Genomic DNA, 19,500 nt, shown 5'->3' with positions numbered 1-19,500 from the left:
CAGGATGAGGAAAGTATTAGGTAAAGATCAATTGCTGAAAGCATATAACGCTTATGTGAAACCCATTTTACAGTACAGGGTTTTGGCTTATGCGTCAACAGACAAAACGAAATTAGAAACAATTGAATTTAAAACTAAACGGCTTATAAAAGTTATTTGTTTTAAGAGAAGAAATAAAGCATTGAAGAACTGAGACAAAACGCAAAATATTCTTCGTAAAGGAATTACATATCTATGAATTATTAAAGTTACTATGTAAGGTTTTGAAAAAAGAGTCGTATCGGCCATTGTCCAGGTAGCTGTAACAGAGAAAAGTTTGAATACAAGTTTGAGTAAGGGAGTTTTAGATAGGCAGATACCTGTGCAATCAAAGGGTTATCAAAAAAACTTCTGCAAATGTTAGAATTAGAAAACTTTTCAACTTTTTTCTAAAATACTACCCAGATTTTGTAACTAAGATTCAGAGCTGCACACAATATCAATTACAAATCTTCAACCATGATTTTTTTGACAATTTTATGAAATTATCAACTGTTGAAACTCATTTTTGAGTAGAATTAGTATTTAAAAAAAGATTTGCTGTCAAGGGTAGGTATACGGCTGAAAATTTCCCCCTTTTCACTTGAAATTTTTTTTCCTCTTTAAATCATTAATTTTTTTTTTGATTTCTTGATTAACTATCGATATTAAAAATTAACAAAAGTCATAGCAGGATCAGAGGCTTCTGAAAACGGGCTGCATAGTTCCACGGCGTTCTTGCAATGAGATTTCGTTTGGTTGTAAATATAGTAACTTTTACAATGAATGGAATCTAATTTGCAAACAATTTATTATCATTAGTTTTGGAGCTGAAGTAACAAAAAAGCAGTTGAATTTTCGCTTTCACTTCAGTATCCATAAAAACTTTAACTGGGGTTTTATTTTTCCCAGCAGAATTTTAAAAAGTCTCCATAAATATAATTTTCTGAAATAAGGTTAGTTGTTATCGAAAAACGAAAATCACAGTATTTGAATTGGATAAAGCTTTTCTGCGATGTAATTTGCTCTATGAAGCTCAAAAGCTGAGGCCTAAATAAAACATGTTTTTTTCAATAACCTTCAGTTCAACAGATTTCCAAATCGCCTATTGGCTTATATAAGTGCGGTAAGACAATCTGTGTCATTTGTACCGCGACCGATTGGTCAAGATGCATATTCAAGTTAGGTGCCTATACTTTCAGATTTTTGATGCACTTGCAAGTTAATAATGACTACTTCGGCTGACTCGCCCAATGGAACTATATCTGGAAGCACCACTGCATCCCGCACATCATCTGCGACCTCAAACGACAGTTCAGTCAAGGTCACTTCGGGGTCAACTAGGGTCAACAATGAGAAGACGTCTACAACCCCACTTCAAATATCGGCGTCGAATCACAACCAAAGCCAAAGCGTTAACGCAAATGCTTCAGTTCCAAAAACATCTCCGTTATCACCGCCTTTAAAGAATGCAATGCATCCCCCTTTACCCAACGTTAACATTTCATCGAGCTCATCTACTAAATATATTGCCCAAAATAGTGCCCAAAGCTCAACTGGCAATGCAATGGATAGCTACAGGTCCTTGTTAAATCGTCTGACTATGGGCTTAATTGACTGGCTCAAGTTTCACCCGAACGTAACGTCAGTTAAAGTGTCTGATTTTAAAAAAGCAGACAAATCTGATTTTTCCACTTGGGAGCAAAAGCACATGTGTATTTTACCAGAGGATTTGAAAGCGTTTTACTCCACAATTAATGGGTTGAATTTAACTTGGTCAATATCGATGACTAATCCTACTCCCGGGGGTCTCAATTTCAGTCAGGGGGAGTCGAGAAGTTCATTGGGTAGTTCTGCGGCGACTGAAAAAGATGCAATACCTGTTGGGTTGATCAATGTGAATCCAGTTAACAAGCTAATCCGAATCGCTGGTGAGTTAAAAATGATGATTTTCACATGGTAGTCGGAAAATAGCTTGAATTTGGGGACATCATCGAAAATTACATGGAAATTTTCAACAATTTGCGGCATTTTGGTTGAATCTAATGAGAGAATCTTGAAAGGATAATTGAAACTATGATTAAGAGTAATGAGCGAAGTGAAGACTCTTTTATAGGTCTTGCTGATTTTTTGGTTTTTTTTTCAGGAAAAGTCTAATAACAACAGATTGATGAATTTATGAATGCACTTAGGTCTATGCTCTTTTTGAGTTCAATCAAAATTCATCGGGTGAAAGTGACGTAAATAGCACTGTCCAAATACGAACGTGGAAATGGCGCAAAAAAACGAACGATTTCTAGTTTCGAAAGTGGAATTTATTATTTAGATTTCCAGCGGAAAAAAATTTTACCAAAACTTTTCTCAAATTGGTTTATTTTAATCAAAAGGCGCCAATCATAAATTGTTCTAAAAATTCAAAGCGCTTAAAGGGCATCTATTTTTTTGAATCTCAAAAGTGAATTTCGAAGTTGATTTTTTTAAAAAGAAAGTCAGTGTTCTCCAATATTCGTTTGGCTATGTTTTCTCGGTTGTTGTTTTTAGTACTGCTAATTAGTGTAAACTTTCGTCATCTCATTCGTGCATTTTTATATTAATTCAACCACTTTTACCTAAAAAAGCAACAGAAAATTTGGGGAAGTGGGAAATTATTACTATTTTTTTGGGTTTCTCAACTCAATCACTGTCATAGGAACACTTTGTACCACTCCGGCACGGGAAAATTCGTCGTAAGCGACAACTGGTGGCATTTATAAAAAGCGACTAATCGTAGCAAATGACAATTAGAAACAGCAGAAATCTTTGATCAGGTCCAAAGAAAGGTGATGAAAGATGTGAGTACAGAAATCATAAATGGTTGAAAGGCCCTGAAGTTTTTTGGAATTTTATCGCTTTTGTAGTGCTATCGCTGCGCAATTTACTGAAATTGGAATTTTTCATACTTGGCCATCTCGGCAGCCTTTTTGCCGACGGTAATGAGGCAAGTTTTCTTGCCGACATGCTTCGTTTTTTCCTCAACAATTGAATAAATTCATAAATCGTGGGTTGGGAATATCACATACCCAGCTGGAATGCCCTGTGCCAGCCCTCAACTGATTTGGTGGTCTTTTGTTTCCCATTTTTAGCTTTCTCGAATTGATTTGACAGACTATTGGGTATTGGGGACTTCGAAAAAAGCCTTGTTTCGAAAAAATCCTTGTAGTCCAATAGGAAGATTCGTCTTCCTGGCAAATTTAACTACAAAAGGCATCGATATAGATTTCGAAATCAAGTTCTGGATTGTGCGTGCTTTTTAGTCTTGTCTAGATGAGGGTGTTATTGCAAGCTCCTGAATTTAAGCCAATCTGCTTCCGCGAAATGAAAAGAGTTACCTTTGATAGTGACGCCGCTGATCACTTTGAAAACATATACGTAAAAATATGCTCAACGACGAGGTTGTGTTTTTGTATTTCCATATTACTCTGTTTCTCCACACAAAAATGTACACCCGTCAGTCGTGCTTTTTAAATATTTGAAATTCAGAAATTTTATTGTTTCAAAATTAACTTCTGGCGCGTGCTTGTTTTTGTACGTACTGCTTGACTTCTTCATCGTTTGGAATATCTTCGTGACAATTTTGGCCAGTAAATTTGATGATGTCGTTTTCAATTATGGTAATAGCAGATTTACAAGGTCTTGTACGCATCTCCTGCTGGATGTCTTTGAAGATATCATAGCGGTTCAGAGTGATTTTTTCGCCCTTATCGAGAATTTGCTGTTTGCCGCGCTTGTTGATGACAAAATTAAAGGGCATGTTGGAATCAGTAAGTGTAACATTTGTGCGCCAAAATGTTAGATTCGAATGAGGCGAATTAAAAGAAACAAAGATTTTAGGGTCTGCTGATTTCCAATTACCCTAACCGTGTTATGCATCTCAATTTGGTTTTCATTTCAAAACTGGTGCTAAACATAGTTATTATTTGCTCGTCGATGTTTAATCCCCCAAAGCCACACTAAAACTTACCGCGCAATTTGCACTGTTTTATTTCATCCTCTAACTGGCAATTAAGCTTGCTAATACTTGTCGCTTGCCAAGTATAGTCGACTGGTGCGAATTGTGGCTTTTTATAAATGCTACGAGTTGTCGCTTTTGAGGACTTGTCGCCTGATGTTGCACAATATCGGGTTACTCTTGTTCATTTAAGTAATGAGTTAAAAGCTTTTACTGCTGAATAAAAATAAGAGGTGTTCAAATTTTCATGTGAACATTCCTGAGAGTTATTTGTTCAGGAGCTTACGAGGCAGGCGATTACGGAATATCATTGGCTGACATTGACTCCGACGAGGATTTTCTTCCAATGGCAAGCACCACTTCAGAGGAATCTTTGACGGCCGCGAGACCGCGCTGTCCCCATTTCAACGAGCGAAGTCGTATTTTCGAATTAGATTACGTCGACAAAATCAAAGCGAGGGTCTGTCTTGTGTATAAACATACTCGCAATGAGCTACCTGCTGGACCTAACCCAGAGATCTGGCTTCTGGACCGATCGCTAAGCTGGCACTTCTTAGCATCTGATTTCACAACCTTCTTTCGTCTGATGATTGTTCATTTAGGGTTACCTGAATGGCAATTTCTGTTTACGAACGTAGCAGTTAGTCAGAAAGCAAGACAGTGGTTTAACTTTTTTGCGCCTACCAGGCTGCAAATGAGCGGCAATTATAATTCACTAGGAGGTAAAGTAAAACAGAATCCAAACGTGATGTTTGAAACTCCATTGTACCAAACGAAGTTCGACGCCGCGAAAGTGTTCAAAGCGAAATCGGTCCGGTTGGGGACGAAAGCCGCTGGCGGGAATGGCGCCGGAACCCAAGGGGTGGCACAGCAGAAGAAAAAACCAGACGTGAAAAGTAGCCAGAGTACTACTCCGGCGTCTGGGAGCTCTAATCTAGCTGGAAAAGGGTCTTCTCAGGCGTTGCAAGGTTCTCAGAGAGCGGCGAGCGCTGGAAATTCAAGGCGATGTTAAGAATAAACCTGTTCAGAGAAACAAGAGTAAATGATCAAGCGTTTCTAAAGTTTCAGAGTAAATTTTAAACAGCAAACACCTAATTAAAAGAAGCGTTTCTATGTTCAAATTTGAGGCAAATAAAGTAGCTTAAATTTTTTGAGAAATTTTGTCAGATAATGTCCAAAGTTGTCCAAAAGTCCCTTTTGTCCAAAGTCTGCTCTCGCCTCTGTTGATTTGTTCTTGTTTCTCTCAATTTATTTTTTCATGTCTTCCTTTTGAGTTTTCATGACAATTTTGAAATCGCTTCTTGAGTTTCATATTTCAATTCATCTTAGCCGAATTGGCAACTTTCTAATCTAATTTATCATATGTAAAAATGTAAATAGAGTTATATTATAGTCTTGTATTTTTCGCAGTATATTATTTTGTTATTGTATATTGATTTAGTATAAAACGCAGAAATAGTTTTAAATTTTGAAAGAATAAACAATCAATTTTCTTTGGGTTTTCTGCTTTTTATGAAGCGAATCGATTAAAAGTTGTGTCGTAGCGAATCTGGTAGACGAATAGCCGAAAAAGCCATTAATGTGATCGTACAAAGTAATTCTTCTTCTTTCAGATATTCGAAAATGGATGACAAATTTCGGTCAAAAAAGTGTAGTGAGGGTGATTCGCATATGCAATCGGGAAACAAATGGCTAGAGACTTCTATTTGGAAGCTGAAGACCAGTCCTGACTATGACAGTGCGGCAGCTGACTTCGACAAAGCCCTCACTTGTTACAAACTCGCAAAAGACATGGACAAGGCAATAGATGCTGCTATGAAATCAGCTGAATGTTATTTGAAGGTAAATTTCGCACAGAAAGGAGAAAATCAGGAATTAATGTATTAAGCGATGCTATCGAAGATTCATCTGACCCTTTAGTTTTGCGAGAGTTCAAACTTTTTCTTAATTTTTGCACGTTCAAACTTTTTCTTGAATTTTTCTTAATGTTTGAAAGAAAGATACAGCACAAGTTCAGACTTAAGTAGATATGTTGCAAACATCAAGGCACTGCTTTTGTCGCATTCATTTTGATTTGTAGTGATCCGACTAGCCGTTTCTTGAATGTGTATGAGCAAGCTGCTTCGCCTTTTTAAAGATAAATCTATTCAAAATATTCACGGAACCTTGGTTTTCTTGTGAGCTAGGATGTGCATAAACTTTTGATACCGTGCAAACGGGGCCTAGGAAATTAGACGAAAAGCAAATTAGACGTGACCAACTAAAACGAATTTAGACGTCGATGCAAAATTACAAATAAGGGAAATTAGACGTAATTGTATTGTTCGTGTCTGAAATTTGTTTACCGACTACAATTAACTTTCGTTCGAGCTTTCTTAAATGCAAATCAACTTTTCACATTTCGCATTTTTCACATTCCGCATTTTTCACATGCCGCAATTGTATAATTTATGCATTTCAAAAACGTTTTATAATCTTGAATTTAACATTTTATAAATCAATTGTGATAAATATTTTGATATGCAATGGGATCATACACTATTTTTGTAAATATGAAAATTTGTTTTGGACAATAAGTTTTGGTAGCCCTTTGCTTTCCGTCTAAAATGCTAGTTTTGCAAAAATAATTTAACGTCTAAATTCGTTTGTGTTGGTCACGTCTAATTTGCTTATCGTCTAATTTCCTAACCCCCCGTGCAAACATAGTGCAAATAAAATCCCATAGTGCAAATAATACTAGATAAATAGTATACTATTGATGCTAGAAGGTCATATGATTCAGCACAGCATTTTTTTCAAGGCATTTAAAGACTCGGCCGTAATTCAAACTTAAATCGTGACAATTTTTTTTTCGTTTCTTTTCAAAAAAAGTTTTCCAATCTCAAATTTACCTTTTTCGCTGTTTGATTTTTTATAAATTTCATTTCATTTCCATTGTTGAAAGGAAGTCAAACTCCTCTATCGAACAGAAAAATGTAAAGGTCACGAAAAACGTGATCGACTTCTGATATCGCAAGTAGAATTCAATTTTCAGATTTCCCAGCGGAATAAAAATTTTATTGATTGATCCAGTTTTCTCAAATTGGTTTTACTTGATCAAAAAAAAGTTTCAATCATAAATTATTCGAGAAACTCAAAAAGCTTCAAGGCCATCTATTTTTTCTTTGAAATTCGAGTCGGCATTTTTTTTTCGGTTTTCTTGTTCATTGACACGTTTGATTCGTCTGAAAAACTGATGGCCGTGAATCGTAGTTTAAGTTCGGACGGAAAATCTTCTTTATAAGCGAGTCGTAGAAATCAGATCTTTGTCCTGCTTGTTGATCATTTTCGTGTCTGTGCTCTTGTAAACTGTTCTTCCATGTTTGCACCATTGGATAGTTGCACGTTATCAGCAAACATCACAATTGTTAAATCATTGTGTTAAAACAAATGCTCAATTCAAAAAATTTGCATTATCAGACATTTGCCGTAGGTCATATCATGAAGCTTCGAATCTTGTTAACAGCGCCCTCATGTGGTATCTTGTAATGAATATCCAACCCAACAATCAATTGATTCATGCATGCAAGTATCTACTATTAAATTTGTACTTGTGAAATATACTCTTCTCTATCTGCAATGATTGAGGTATACTTGGGATTGTAAGCAAGCTCTGAAATTTTATGAAACTTGTACAAATTCTACTAATTTGAGAACATTTTTTGGAGAGTTAAAATAGACTTGAATATTTCAGACTAGTCAAGAGTTCCATTGCGCAAAACTAATAGAGCAAGTGGCTCTTTTCTACCGGGACAAAAACGACATGAAAATGTGCTGCAAATACATCGAACAGAGTTCAAATCACTACACCAGCTGTGGTGAAATAGACAGTGCATTCCAATGTATCGAACGACTAGCCAAGTCGTTGGACCAATCGAGTTCTTCAACTGAGCTACACAAAATGACAGCTGTTGCTCTGCTTAAAAAAGTGTCTTTTTGATTAGTACACCTAACTTTAAGCGAAAAAGTAACATTAACATTTTAAGACAACAATCAAAATAGACCTAAATGTGTACGAAAGTTGACTGAAACAAGGATTGACGGTTGCTGTGCAAGTAGCGCAGAATATTCGCACCATATTCTTGAAAAAACTACAAAAAGAAGTGTTTTTTTTTTGTTTTCAATTTAGTTTCCTTTTTTATTTGTGCGTAGCGTAATGAAAGTATCTGAGCGAAAGCCTAGAAATATGAACTTTTGATGGCCATAGTTAAATAAGCATGTTGGACAAACGTTTTCCTCAAAAAACTACTGCAGAAACCAAACAAAAATTGCCAATGTGGATCTAAAACAACTTCGAAAACCAGTTTAGTGGAGTAAGCCTTCAGGGCTTGAATAAATGTGAAACTGCTTATCTTTCTCCTAGCCTGCTAGCTCGCTTTTTAATTCGAAATTAGAAAAAGTCAAAAATTTTAAACTGGTTTTTCTCGACACTGGGAAAACTTTTTGATTTTTTACTATCGCTCGAATAACGACTGAGAGGGCTTTAATATGCTATATCTTTCGACCCAATCCGATGATTATTTGTTGTAAGTGGAAAAAAGAAAAATTTTGAAAGCACACCGAAGACAAAAGATCCTCCCCGTTTTTAATGATAGGATAAATCACCAAAGTTTTGCTCATTGCACGCTCACTTAAATTATAGAGTGACTTGAATTAGATTATATGTTGCTGATTTTCTTTAGTAATGAAACACTTTATATGGATGATGCAACTTTTTGAAGTGATGTCAAAAAAATTAATAAGTGTTAAGCGTGTTAATATAAGAGTTCGCATCGAATTTGCGATAATTATCAAGAAAGCATGTTTTGTTGCGCTAATCAAAAAGACAATTAATAGGCATTTGAAGTTGGGAAAATATCAAATCGACCACACGAAGCTGTAAGTGCTCTAGATTACGCAAGCAAGATTCTACTGAGTTTGAAAAAATACGAAGAGTCTCTCGAAATAGTGGAGCGAACTTGGAATTTTTACGAAGAAGTTAATAATCCGAAGATGCTTTTCAGAGTCGGTCTTCATTTTGTCTTGTTAAATTTACAACTACAAAGGTTCGAACCTGCGCTTGAAATGAGCCAGAAAATGTTGAACGTTGACGAAGAGTTAGCTGGAGAGCTTAATGTATTGATAAAAGCATTCGAAATGGGTGACCAAAAATTAGTTTCAAAAATAACAATGGGTCAGAATTTTGTCTATACTGAAAATGAGTTTGCAAAATTAGGAGCAAATTTGAAAGTTTCGGAAAGTGCGGAGGAGATTTTTGTGAGAAATGGCAGCAGATCTTTAGACTCTGGGTTCGCAAGTGGGTCAACTGGGATGAGTAGAGAAGTAGAATTTGATGAAGATGATTTGTCGTAAAATTGGGACTGCGTGCAAACAAAACCAGAATTCATAAACCGATTTGTACCCATTTCAGTTTCTAGTAGAACAGGGTCAATTAAAATCTTAGGTTTTCAAGATATTAACGTCTTATGCATTTTTCCGAAAAAAGTTCTTTTTTAAACCAGATAACTTACTTTTTCTTGATTTTGCAGCAGTTGGTTGTTTTGTTTGCTTAATTTTCTGTATAAAACGCAGTTTCAACTGAGAGTATCAGCTAAAAGTAAAAAGTTGGTGGAATATTAATGGTGCAGTTATCTTTTTCGGACCCTCTGAGGACAACATGAGCGTCTGAATTGCCCGTAAACTCCGGAAAGAATTATTGCCATTTTCACCCTGTTCATAATTGACACTAGCTGCTAGTCTAAGTTTTAAGAATGTATCATTTATCGATAGTTTACAGATGAATTTTGTTGTACAGTCTATTTATTTTAAAATTGGCGACCGATAATTTGATTGTAATTTAGCATGTTAGCTGTGCATCTTTGTTTGATTGTAATTCAAGTCAAACTTCGATGTTTTCAATTTTCAGCCATTTTCATGAAGGAGATATTTGATTTCACCCCCCCCCCCCCTCACCCTCCTTAAGTGAATCCCCCACCCTACATAACTTTAGGGAGGAGATAGTTTACTTTTTTAAAAGCATTTTTTCTGAGCAAATCAGAGTTTTGCATGATAGTTTAACTATTTACGACTTTTATTATTATAGTGGGGTTGCCAATCACATGGTTAATCAAGAGCGGTAATTGCTCACATGTACGCATTCATTTTTTCAGGTGTCTTTGGAAGGCGTAACAAATACTAACTGTAGCCAGTAGGATTCATTTAGTATCGCAGATCGAATGTGCAAAATCAGATAGCTAAATGATGGATGTGGAAGCAGATGCTCTGAAAGATCATTCTTGCACTCAACGCAGGAGAGATAGCTGTCGCCAGCTTTTTCGCAAAACTTAGTAAGATTTGAATTCTGTTCTTATTAATAAGACAGTTCGGTCTTGATTCAGGCTTCGGAAAGTCATGTAGTTATTGTCGGTAAAACGGGGAGGGATTATTTTGCTTTTCAGACTAAATTATCGCAGGGTAATGACGAGGAAGTCACACAATTTCGCAATCTAATTTTCTAATATATGATTTTGATAATTGACTTGTCAAATATATGTCGAAACAGTATCCAATGACTTTGGAACGGGTAATTGTTGCGACCTTTTGAAAAATGGGGAGGAACTTGGTGTCCGGGTATGTTTTAGTTTTTTTCCTTTTTGTGCCGACCATTTGAAAATTGGGGAGGAACATAGTAGGTTTTTTCTTTTTTATTTCTACGCAAAATTAGGTACCACGAATAGTAATCGGAATGGGTCGATTTATGTTTCATATAAAAGCCCTTTTAGTCGTGATTCGAACAACATTTAAAAAAATTTCTGTCGAGAAAAACCGGTTTGAAATTTCGGATTTATGGTCCAATTTCGAGCTAATAAGGTGAGCGTGCAGGCTTACAATAGCCTATGTATGCTTAATTTAAGCGTGAAAACTTAGTTTTACGAATAAAGTTAGTTTTTGGAGTTCGTTAGCACCATTTTGGGAATCAAAAAGTTCAAACATAACAAAAAATTCTGAAAAAAAATTGATTTTTTTTTTGAAATTTCTTTGTTCGATTTTTTTTTATTTTTTGCTTTTTGCAAAAAATGTTGGCCATTTTGCCTATAGTACTATGGCTGTGGAATATGCCTGAATTCTTTTTTTGCGTCAGATCCCTTGTCAAACTACGCAGAAAAAAAACTACCTTAATTTGAAAAAAAAACTAATCTTTTTTGCGTTTTTTAAGACTATGGTCTGAACATTCAGTGCTTCTTGCTTAGTAATCGGCTATCCTTGTTTTATTTGAAGTTTGAGAAAAAATGTGATTGGTAATAAGCTTTAATCAAGATCCTGAAATTCAAAATGTGGATATGTTGAATAATAAAGACTCACTTTAACAATTTTCCAGGGGAGCAACCGCTCGATTAATTCGCCGGCCGGATAACTATTCTGCCGATTAATTTCTGATGGGCATCAGCTCAGTCTTGAACCGAGGATCGAAACACTGGGAAAAACAGTCTAGATGGCTTCTATGAGGCATCATCATGAAAGCTGTGGCCTGGTCATAGCCCAGATATGATGTGGATGACTTATTGTGCAGCTTCGGTTGCTGATTTTCGCCCCATGCCAGTCACAGTGAATATTTGTGATGTGATTTTGCTGTTGTTTATGATTGCGAGGCGAATAATTCTCGTTTCTTATTCGTCTCACAAAGAATTGCTCACAGTGTTATGATGGTGAGCAGTTCTTAACATTTTTTGCTATAACAATTTTGCGTGATTTTTTTGCGGCGGTAATCGCAGTTTTGGTGTGTTCTTATCAGACAAATAAGAACATTGAAAATAGAGTTGCATCTTAATAATTCGAGGCTGGCAGTTGTAAATTTATTATTTATTATCAGGGAGCGGCCAGAACTGCGATCGGTTTTTGGAAAAAATAGAAGAAATTGAAAGAATATTTGCCAAAATCAACTAAAGTTTCAGAATCAGAAATCCATATATTTTCTATTTTGTCAGCAGCATATTTTATCGTATCATAACCAAGATATATATTTGATTTTCAACCAAAAATGGTCTGAATTATTTATGGATCTACATGTGTCTATTGAATATAAAATCAAAAACTGTCCAAATTGTTTTATTTGTAATATTCACAATTCTAAACTCACGTTAAAAAACCTATAGAGAGATCATCGAAAATCCAAGAAGCGAAAAATAGAAATCTGAATGAATCTGATTACAAAGTAAACCTTCTGAGAATCAAAAAAGGATAATAAACAACAGGTTAGCGTTTAAAAAAGTTTAACTTCATATGGTATGAATATTTTCAGTCTTTCCATTGTTACTCACACTCAATCACGCCTCCAATCTGCAGTTTAATACTCAATTAAAAGTTCAACTATAATTGCTGAGCTACAATTTGACGTAATAACAGCTGTTGAGTTGAAAAAATATAATTTCGTGAAGGCCATTTCTAATCCGCCAGTTTCAAAAGCCAGTTAAGGTCACTAATAGAAGTGTGAACGAATTGGAACGAGGTGTGAACGAATTAGAGTGAAGTGTGATCAGAATGAGCAGTATTGAGATCATGTACCAGCCCTCGGAGCAATTCGACCTTCTGCAGGGATTCGGAGTTTTGCCCAAAGTAGCCGAGAGCATCGACAAATTGCACCAGGTTAGCAAAACTATGCCCAACATGTCTTCAGTACTCTAAAATATGTATATCAAATAAGCTCATAGATCCAAATACCAAAGAGACTGGATAACGGTCGAGATCTTGCTTTTCAGATAAGATTTTGATATAAAATTGAGAAAACGACATCGAAGTAAAGTCTTTATTGTTACGCGAAGTAAATCTTTATTGTTACGCCAATTCTTCTATAGACACAACCTAATCAAATGGGATAATCGTTAACGAAAGACATTAGGTACCCTGTTTAAGCAGAAAGCCGGAGCATTTTAGAAAATTGTAATCGATCGAAAGTCTGCATGAGTTTCAACGTACATTTGACCGTATTTAAGTGAAGGCCAAATTTATGAATTTTTGAAGAACAGAAATCGCGGTTTGATCGACCAAATTTGAAATGGCGGTCTTAAATATTTGGGTCTTCTTCTCATTCCGCCCAAATTTCTTAATTTTGCTATGTTCAATGCATAAATGCAGAGAACAAAACACTGATTGGTTTGGCTATTATAAGTGCAATCACTTTCTAGCGGATTTGTAACAAGGCCGAATTTTGAGCTGATAGATGTGAAGGTGGTCATTTGTTTTCCTGGACTTATTTTCTGTGATTTTTTGTCTGGGCAGCTTATTTGAAATAAATTGAGTAGTTTACCCAGCAATCTACTTTTTATTTAGCTAATTCTTAATTCGGGTCTTATGCACTAAACGGCCCAATTTCATTATTTCTACATCTCTTGAACTGAAATTATTGTGGCTGAATTTGATTGGCTAATTAGCCAATCAAGTTCCATCGACATTTTCTGCCATTTCCATCGAAGTTTCAAGCAGATGAAATTATTAGCCGAAATGATAAAGAAAATTGAATTTTGTTTTGTCAAGCCATTTTTACTAAATTTTGCTTGTCTAGGCAAGGTTTCACAAGTGACTCAAAATTAATTTGATAATTTGACTCAAAGTTCCACCTTTTCGGCTAATATTTTTATCTGCTAAAAAAGTTGATCGGAATGACTGACCGTGTAACTTGAATTTGATTGGCTAAAATAACCCAATCAAATTTGATCGCATAATTTCCAGCTTACGATGTAGAAAAATTGATTTTGGCCGTTTATAGCATAAGACCCCTTAATTCGACTGAAAATTGTGATTGAAAAAATTTGATATTGCGCTGCAATTTGATTGGCTACTTTTATCCAATCAGATATAAACAAAGCAGTTTCAGTTCAAGATGCTGAAATATCAATTTTGGGCGGAGTAGGTAAAAAGACCCAAAACTAGTCCCAAGTTTTCTCTGTTTCCTCTGGATATCGAGGTAGATACGAAGAGCTTGTGTTTCCAATTTGGCGAGTCAGTAACGTGGGATTTAGTTTTAAGATTTCTCGATGGAGTAAAAAATATATATTATGCAGGATGATCCAGCTTTCTCAAATTGAGTTATTTTCAGCAAAAAGGTGTCAATCATAAATTGTTCTTTAAATTCGAAGAGCTTAAAGGCCATATATTTTCTTACTTTGAGGTCTGTTTTCTGTTTCCTTACGGTTATTGACTCGTTGCCAACTGCATGTTGGCTATCTTTTCAACTTTGGTTAGTTCTATGAGAAATGCCCAGCTTTAAAAATCCAATTATCCTTTAGCTGGATATTTTGAAATCCAAAAGTGGAAAATTTAAAAATTCGCAAATAGTCTTTTTTCTTTAAGCTCACTGACAGATTTACAAAAGTCAATTAGTTTTCATAGAGGCTTCATCTTTTCTGAAGTTTGGTTCGTTTCATTGAGATAGAAGGTTCCATGACATTCTACCCTATTCCAATCTACCCTATGCTAGTCTACCCTATACTATTCTATCCTACATACCAATCTACCCTATACCAATCTAACCTATACCATTCTACCCTATAATTAAAACAATTGAAACTTACCCCATCCTCTTGAAGAATCCGAAACAGTATATTTCCGATTAAATCAAAGAACCATTAATTATGATCAAAGAATAATTGACGCACGTGAACAAAATATCAAAGCAACGTAGAACTTGCGCGTTCAAAATGGAAATGAGTTCAAAGCATGAACGAACAGAAATTTTAATCCAATTTTGCTATAGAAATGCGTTGCGGCTATTTCTTAAACAAACAAAAGTTATATCACATCAAGTCGACATAGCGTAGCGGATAATGCCTGTGTTTGAAAATCAAAAGCTCGAAAGATCAAATCACCAAGAAGTCAAATTTTGAATGAAATTCGAAAATTACTGAGGGTTTGACTAGTTGATCACAAAAGGAGGGGAAGACCCCCCAGTACCAGGCCAAGGCGGTACTGGGGGCGGGGTGAGGGAGAAGGTAAAATTTTTTTGGTATTGGCCTCTATTACCTCCCAAAATTTCAGCCCTCTACGGCCACGGGAACCTCAAAAAGTGTATTTTTTTTAGAAATTAAATTGAATTTTTGAAAAATTCACAAAGTTTGTTAAAATAAACTGAGTTAGGAATGACCTAATTGCGCGAGAGAAAACAAATAGGTTAAAATAGAATCTTTGTTAAAATTGTTGCAAATGTTTTTCACTTTCTCGTTCAATTCCCTGTACTTCTTTCGACTGGGGTTGCTGTTTCCTCCCATTGCTTTCATTATCTTAAATTTCTGATTTGCAGCATCCAGTTTTTATTTGTTCCAGAAAGGTGTGAACGGATGGGTGGTTTCCTTTGAAGAGAGTAGCAACGCCAAGATGCCAGCCTTCTACAGCATTTGTTGTCCTTATTAACCCAGCAGCTGCTTCTTCGGAATGATTCCAAAGGTTTACTGGGAAGAGAGGTTCGCGAGAATTCCTTCCGATGGTTTCGCCTTTAATGTAGGTGCGCTGAAAGTATGAGGCTACCTCATCAAGTTTTTGAGTGATATTGTCGTCAAGATCAAATTTGTCCGACACGTTTTTGATTTCCTCAATGACCAAGTCAAAAGCAGCATTGACCATTTCAACTGGTACGAAACTTAGGGCTGGAATTAAGCGCAATGACAAATTGAGATCATGATTAGTTTCGTACAGTCGCTTCAGGCCCACTTCGTTTATTTTCCGGTTGAACGCTTGACATAAAAGAAAATAGCAGCCTTTCAGCAATGCTCCGGTATGGTGACTAGCGAAAGCGTTCAGTGCTGCACGTTCAGTGCTGCAGAGTCTGTCGACAATTGGAGGCAACGTGGGTCTATCATTTACCTTCTGTCGATTGAGGGCCCGGTTAATAGCCGACCGGCAAGGAAGAGCTAATTGAACTGCTTTTTCTTCGGAGACAGACTGCAGGCCGTTTGCTATAATTATACTGTTGACTGGTATTTGCTGTATTTTTGTGTCCTGTTTCATTTTCTGCACGAGAAGCCTTGCATCCGAACGACCAGGAAATACTTCGTGCGTGTGCTCATTTCTACAGGAAATAAGATCGTTTTCTCTGGTTATTGATGTCGTTTTGCATTTATGGGACCCCCATCTTGAAGACTTCCAGTGAATGTTTCCATTCTTTGTTTCCTGTTTTTTCGTTAACTCGTGGCCACCGATTACAAGCGTTCGCCGATTCTGTTGGGATAAACCCCAAGAAATTTGACTCATTTTAGTAGATGTTATTCCAAAGAAAATTGATATAATGACGTAGTTTTGGTTTCATTCTTGTACGTGATTTTGAAAATTGGGGATTAAAATTTGTTAATTGAAATAAATTTCAGATTTTGAGGCTCTAATTGCGATTTAGTCTTTAGAACAATTTCCTTAAGTGAAAGACTCAAATTGAGTCCAAAAATTTAGACTCAAATGAATTAACACGTGCTGTATCTTTCCGATTCTTATTAGGACTTTGAAAGATTACATTATGATACCTCATTATGGTATATAGGGCAGATTAGTATAGGGTAGATTAGTATAGGGTAGATTGGTATAGGGTAGATTGGTATGTAGGGTATAATGGCATAGGGTAGAATGGTATGGGGTAGTTTGGAATAGGGTAGATTGTCCTGCCACCAGATAGAAGTATTCATGAAGGGTTGTTGAAGTTCAATCAGCAGTGAGTAATTTTCAAAACGCAGAAATCTTTTGTATTAATCGAATGCCATGTTCTGAGCATAAGGCAAAATATTTTGGTAGACAATTAGAAAAAAAAACCAAAACAACTTTCATCGCTTGAAAAGCTTATGCTTTGTTTTGCGCAAAAGTTAGTCTTGTTGAAGCAAAGAGAATTTTTCAAAACATTATTTTTTCAAGGAGTATAAGACCCTTTCAAATGAGGGTAGGCGTTCAGATGAGGGCCTTCTGGTGTTAAGAAGAAAAAGCGAATTTCGAGTAAGTTAAATTTTGGTGTTGATTAAGTTATGGTTCCAGATGAAAAAATGCAGGTAATCCACAAGGTCAAGGTCATAGCCGATAAAGAAATAAATGAAGATAGACATTGAACACTATTTAAAACAGTTTTTTGGCTGATTTTTTAAAACTTTATCTCGAACCTGACGTTTTTTGTTGGAATCCTGATATGTCGTGTTTTTAAGGCTTGCTTGAGATATTCGACATGATTTTCCAGTTTTTCTAACTTGAAGGGGATATGGAAATGCTTGAAATTGAAGAAAGGTACCTTGTAGGCAGGAAACGAACACGCTGCTGCAACTCCTCGTAATGATCTACCAGTCAAAGTCATACTGTCTCTCATTCCTATCAATGGTTACAAAAACTTGTTAATTTACTAGTTCGTCCAAAGAGTTTTTTGGACGCACCTGTATTGCAGTTGATTCACACTTGAAGAGATAAATTATTTTTCTATCACCGGCAAATATAGCAAATCGTTTTTCTATCACCGGCAAATAGAGCAAATCGTTTTTCTATCACCGGCAAATAGAGCGACCCACGGGCTAAGGGTTCAAATAAATTAGCCGGCAATTTGAAATATTAAATGAATCTTTAAGGTCATTTTTAAGTTCGCTTTTATGGAGGCTTTCAGAAATGGAAAAATTAAGTAGAGAAAGCGAGTGCAGTTTGTCTATATGACTATGATAGTGCCATGTTTTGTTTAGGTGGACAGCGAGCTCGAAGGGTTCAGAATAAAATATGATTGACGCCCTGAATAAGAACCTGTTAATATTTTACCCGAGCTGTGTAAAAGGAAATAGTAGTGCGTCTAATGAGTTTTTTTGTTTGACCTAGCATTGGTAAATTTCAAGAGATAGAGCTAATGGTTTTGTTTTTTTTAAACTAAAAATTTAACACCGTATTGGATTAAATTGAAGATAAATTTGCCAGCAGTTTGAAAGTTTAACAATCTAGAGATATTGTAAGTAAATTTTTGGATGATTAACTTATTCGAATTTTTCTACACATTTGAAGGACGAACACGCGACTGAAAACCTAATTTTTTGCGTCATTATTTTTCAAAGTGATTAATAACTGCATTTTCTTACGGAGTCATAGAAATTTTGGTTGCTATAGTTTTTCGACAGAGCTCAGAAAATGAAAGTGACTTACCTAACTCCTCATCTTCCAACGTAAAAACATTTGCGCACGCCATTGAGACAGATTTTTTTAAAATAAAAAATCTACGTGGATAAAATGCTTCGACAATATTTCATAAAAATGCACTGACAAGTAGCAAGCGATAGCATTGCTTGAATCCAATACGATAACATGCGAAGGTTTATTTTGCGCGTCGGAAGTATTTAGATTCACGAACTGTCACTTGTTTTAAGCAGATAACGTTACTAAATTAATGGTTTTAGACGTTATTTGAATGATCATTTATGGGTTGCTAAACCTGCTTTTACTACAAAAAAATGAAAACACCAAAATAATATGAAGTTTTCTCATTTTTTTCGATGTTTGTCTTCAAATGACGATAGTTTTGAAATTTTATTAAAATGGTGCTCATTTGAGAAAACTTGTTTTATTTTTTTTAACCGGCTATCTTGGTTTTTTTCCATCAGCTTAAAATTTTGCGCCGTTAATGTCACCCAGTTTTATAAAATTTAGCGCCAATTTATAATTTTGAAAGTGAAAGGAGCGCCTAAAGACGCAATTGTTTTAAGCAAAACCCTTCCAATAAATGCCTAAAAACGCATTTTTGGCCTGTTTTTTAAATAGATATTTGCCTGCATTGCAGAAAAGTGGTCAAAAAAGGGTCTTTCTAATGATTTGTGAGAGCTCGGAAACACAGCTCTCGGTCGACCTAAAAGGAATGGGCGTCAAAAACTTTGAACGCCCGCTCCCCTCAAGAAAATTTTAGATCGCGTCCAGAATCTATTATGTAAAAGCTGTGTTTAGCTCAAAACTAATGTTATCTAGTGTAGTGTTTTATGATGTTGTTTTTTTGCTGTGCAGAATGGGATGTTACCGGGTGAGTTGAGTGACCAGGTGATAGATGCGTTCCGGGAGATGGGGGAACAGCAGGCGATGCAGGTGCTGAACACTTTCCAGAATAGCAACCTCAACACTATCAACAACAGGAGTGCCTTTCTCCTCGGACTCATTAAACAAAGCTACAAAGGTAATTGAGACACACAGATCCAACATCAATAACTAGCATTAAGACAGACCCTCTATGTAGACGGGAAAAGACCAATATTAAGAGTAATGAACGTTGTGAAGACTCTTATATAGGTCTTGCTGTTTTTTTTTCTCAGGAAAAGTCTTCAAATATTGATGCACTTAGGTATGATGCCTTTTTTGAGTTCAATTGAAATTAATCTGCTAAAAGTGACGTAAATAACTCTCTCCAAATACGAACGTGGAAGTGGCGAGAAAAAACGTGAACGATTTCTAGTTTCGAAAGTGGAAATTATTTTATAGATTTCCAGCGGAATAAGAACTTTACC

General features: G+C 35.8%; 3 protein-coding genes across 3 annotated transcripts in view; all 3 read left to right on the top strand.

Moving 5' to 3' along the window:
* Positions 1-1,224: 1,224 nt before the first annotated feature.
* On the top strand, positions 1,225-5,453 carry LOC134854536 (tubulin polyglutamylase complex subunit 2-like). Its single transcript, XM_063870831.1, has 2 exons — positions 1,225-1,949; positions 4,285-5,453. The coding sequence occupies exons 1-2, from the start codon at positions 1,247-1,249 to the stop codon at positions 5,016-5,018; spliced, it is 1,437 nt and encodes a 478-aa protein (XP_063726901.1). The 5' UTR covers positions 1,225-1,246; the 3' UTR covers positions 5,019-5,453.
* Positions 5,454-5,623: 170 nt separating this feature from the next.
* Positions 5,624-9,934, top strand: LOC134853842 (uncharacterized). Its single transcript, XM_063869777.1, has 3 exons — positions 5,624-5,848; positions 7,740-7,973; positions 8,882-9,934. The coding sequence occupies exons 1-3, from the start codon at positions 5,630-5,632 to the stop codon at positions 9,395-9,397; spliced, it is 969 nt and encodes a 322-aa protein (XP_063725847.1). The 5' UTR covers positions 5,624-5,629; the 3' UTR covers positions 9,398-9,934.
* A 304-nt stretch (positions 9,935-10,238) lies between these two features.
* Positions 10,239-19,500, top strand: part of LOC134853841 (heterogeneous nuclear ribonucleoprotein R-like) — a 31,876-nt gene continuing 22,614 nt past the window's right edge. The window contains exons 1-4 of the mRNA XM_063869775.1: positions 10,239-10,371; positions 11,403-11,730; positions 12,324-12,667; positions 19,007-19,172. Of these exons, the coding sequence (XP_063725845.1) occupies positions 12,563-12,667; positions 19,007-19,172 (271 nt within the window). The 5' untranslated portion in view covers positions 10,239-10,371; positions 11,403-11,730; positions 12,324-12,562. The remainder of the gene's footprint in view (positions 10,372-11,402; positions 11,731-12,323; positions 12,668-19,006; positions 19,173-19,500) is intronic.

This window comes from Symsagittifera roscoffensis, chromosome 9, assembly GCF_963678635.1.
Source record: "Symsagittifera roscoffensis chromosome 9, txSymRosc1.1, whole genome shotgun sequence".
Taxonomy (NCBI): Eukaryota; Metazoa; Xenacoelomorpha; order Acoela; family Convolutidae; genus Symsagittifera; species Symsagittifera roscoffensis.
This window is presented reverse-complemented; position numbering and strand designations above follow the sequence as displayed.

Coding starts and splice junctions, on each gene's coding strand:
- LOC134854536 (XM_063870831.1), top strand. CDS start 1,247: ATGACTACTTCGGCTGACTCGCCCAATGGAACTATATCTGGAAGCACC. Junction 1,950..4,284: donor CAAGCTAATCCGAATCGCTG/GTGAGTTAAAAA, acceptor TTATTTGTTCAG/GAGCTTACGAGGCAGGCGAT.
- LOC134853842 (XM_063869777.1), top strand. CDS start 5,630: ATGGATGACAAATTTCGGTCAAAAAAGTGTAGTGAGGGTGATTCGCAT. Junction 5,849..7,739: donor CAGCTGAATGTTATTTGAAG/GTAAATTTCGCA, acceptor TGAATATTTCAG/ACTAGTCAAGAGTTCCATTG. Junction 7,974..8,881: donor CTGTTGCTCTGCTTAAAAAA/GTGTCTTTTTGA, acceptor GACAATTAATAG/GCATTTGAAGTTGGGAAAAT.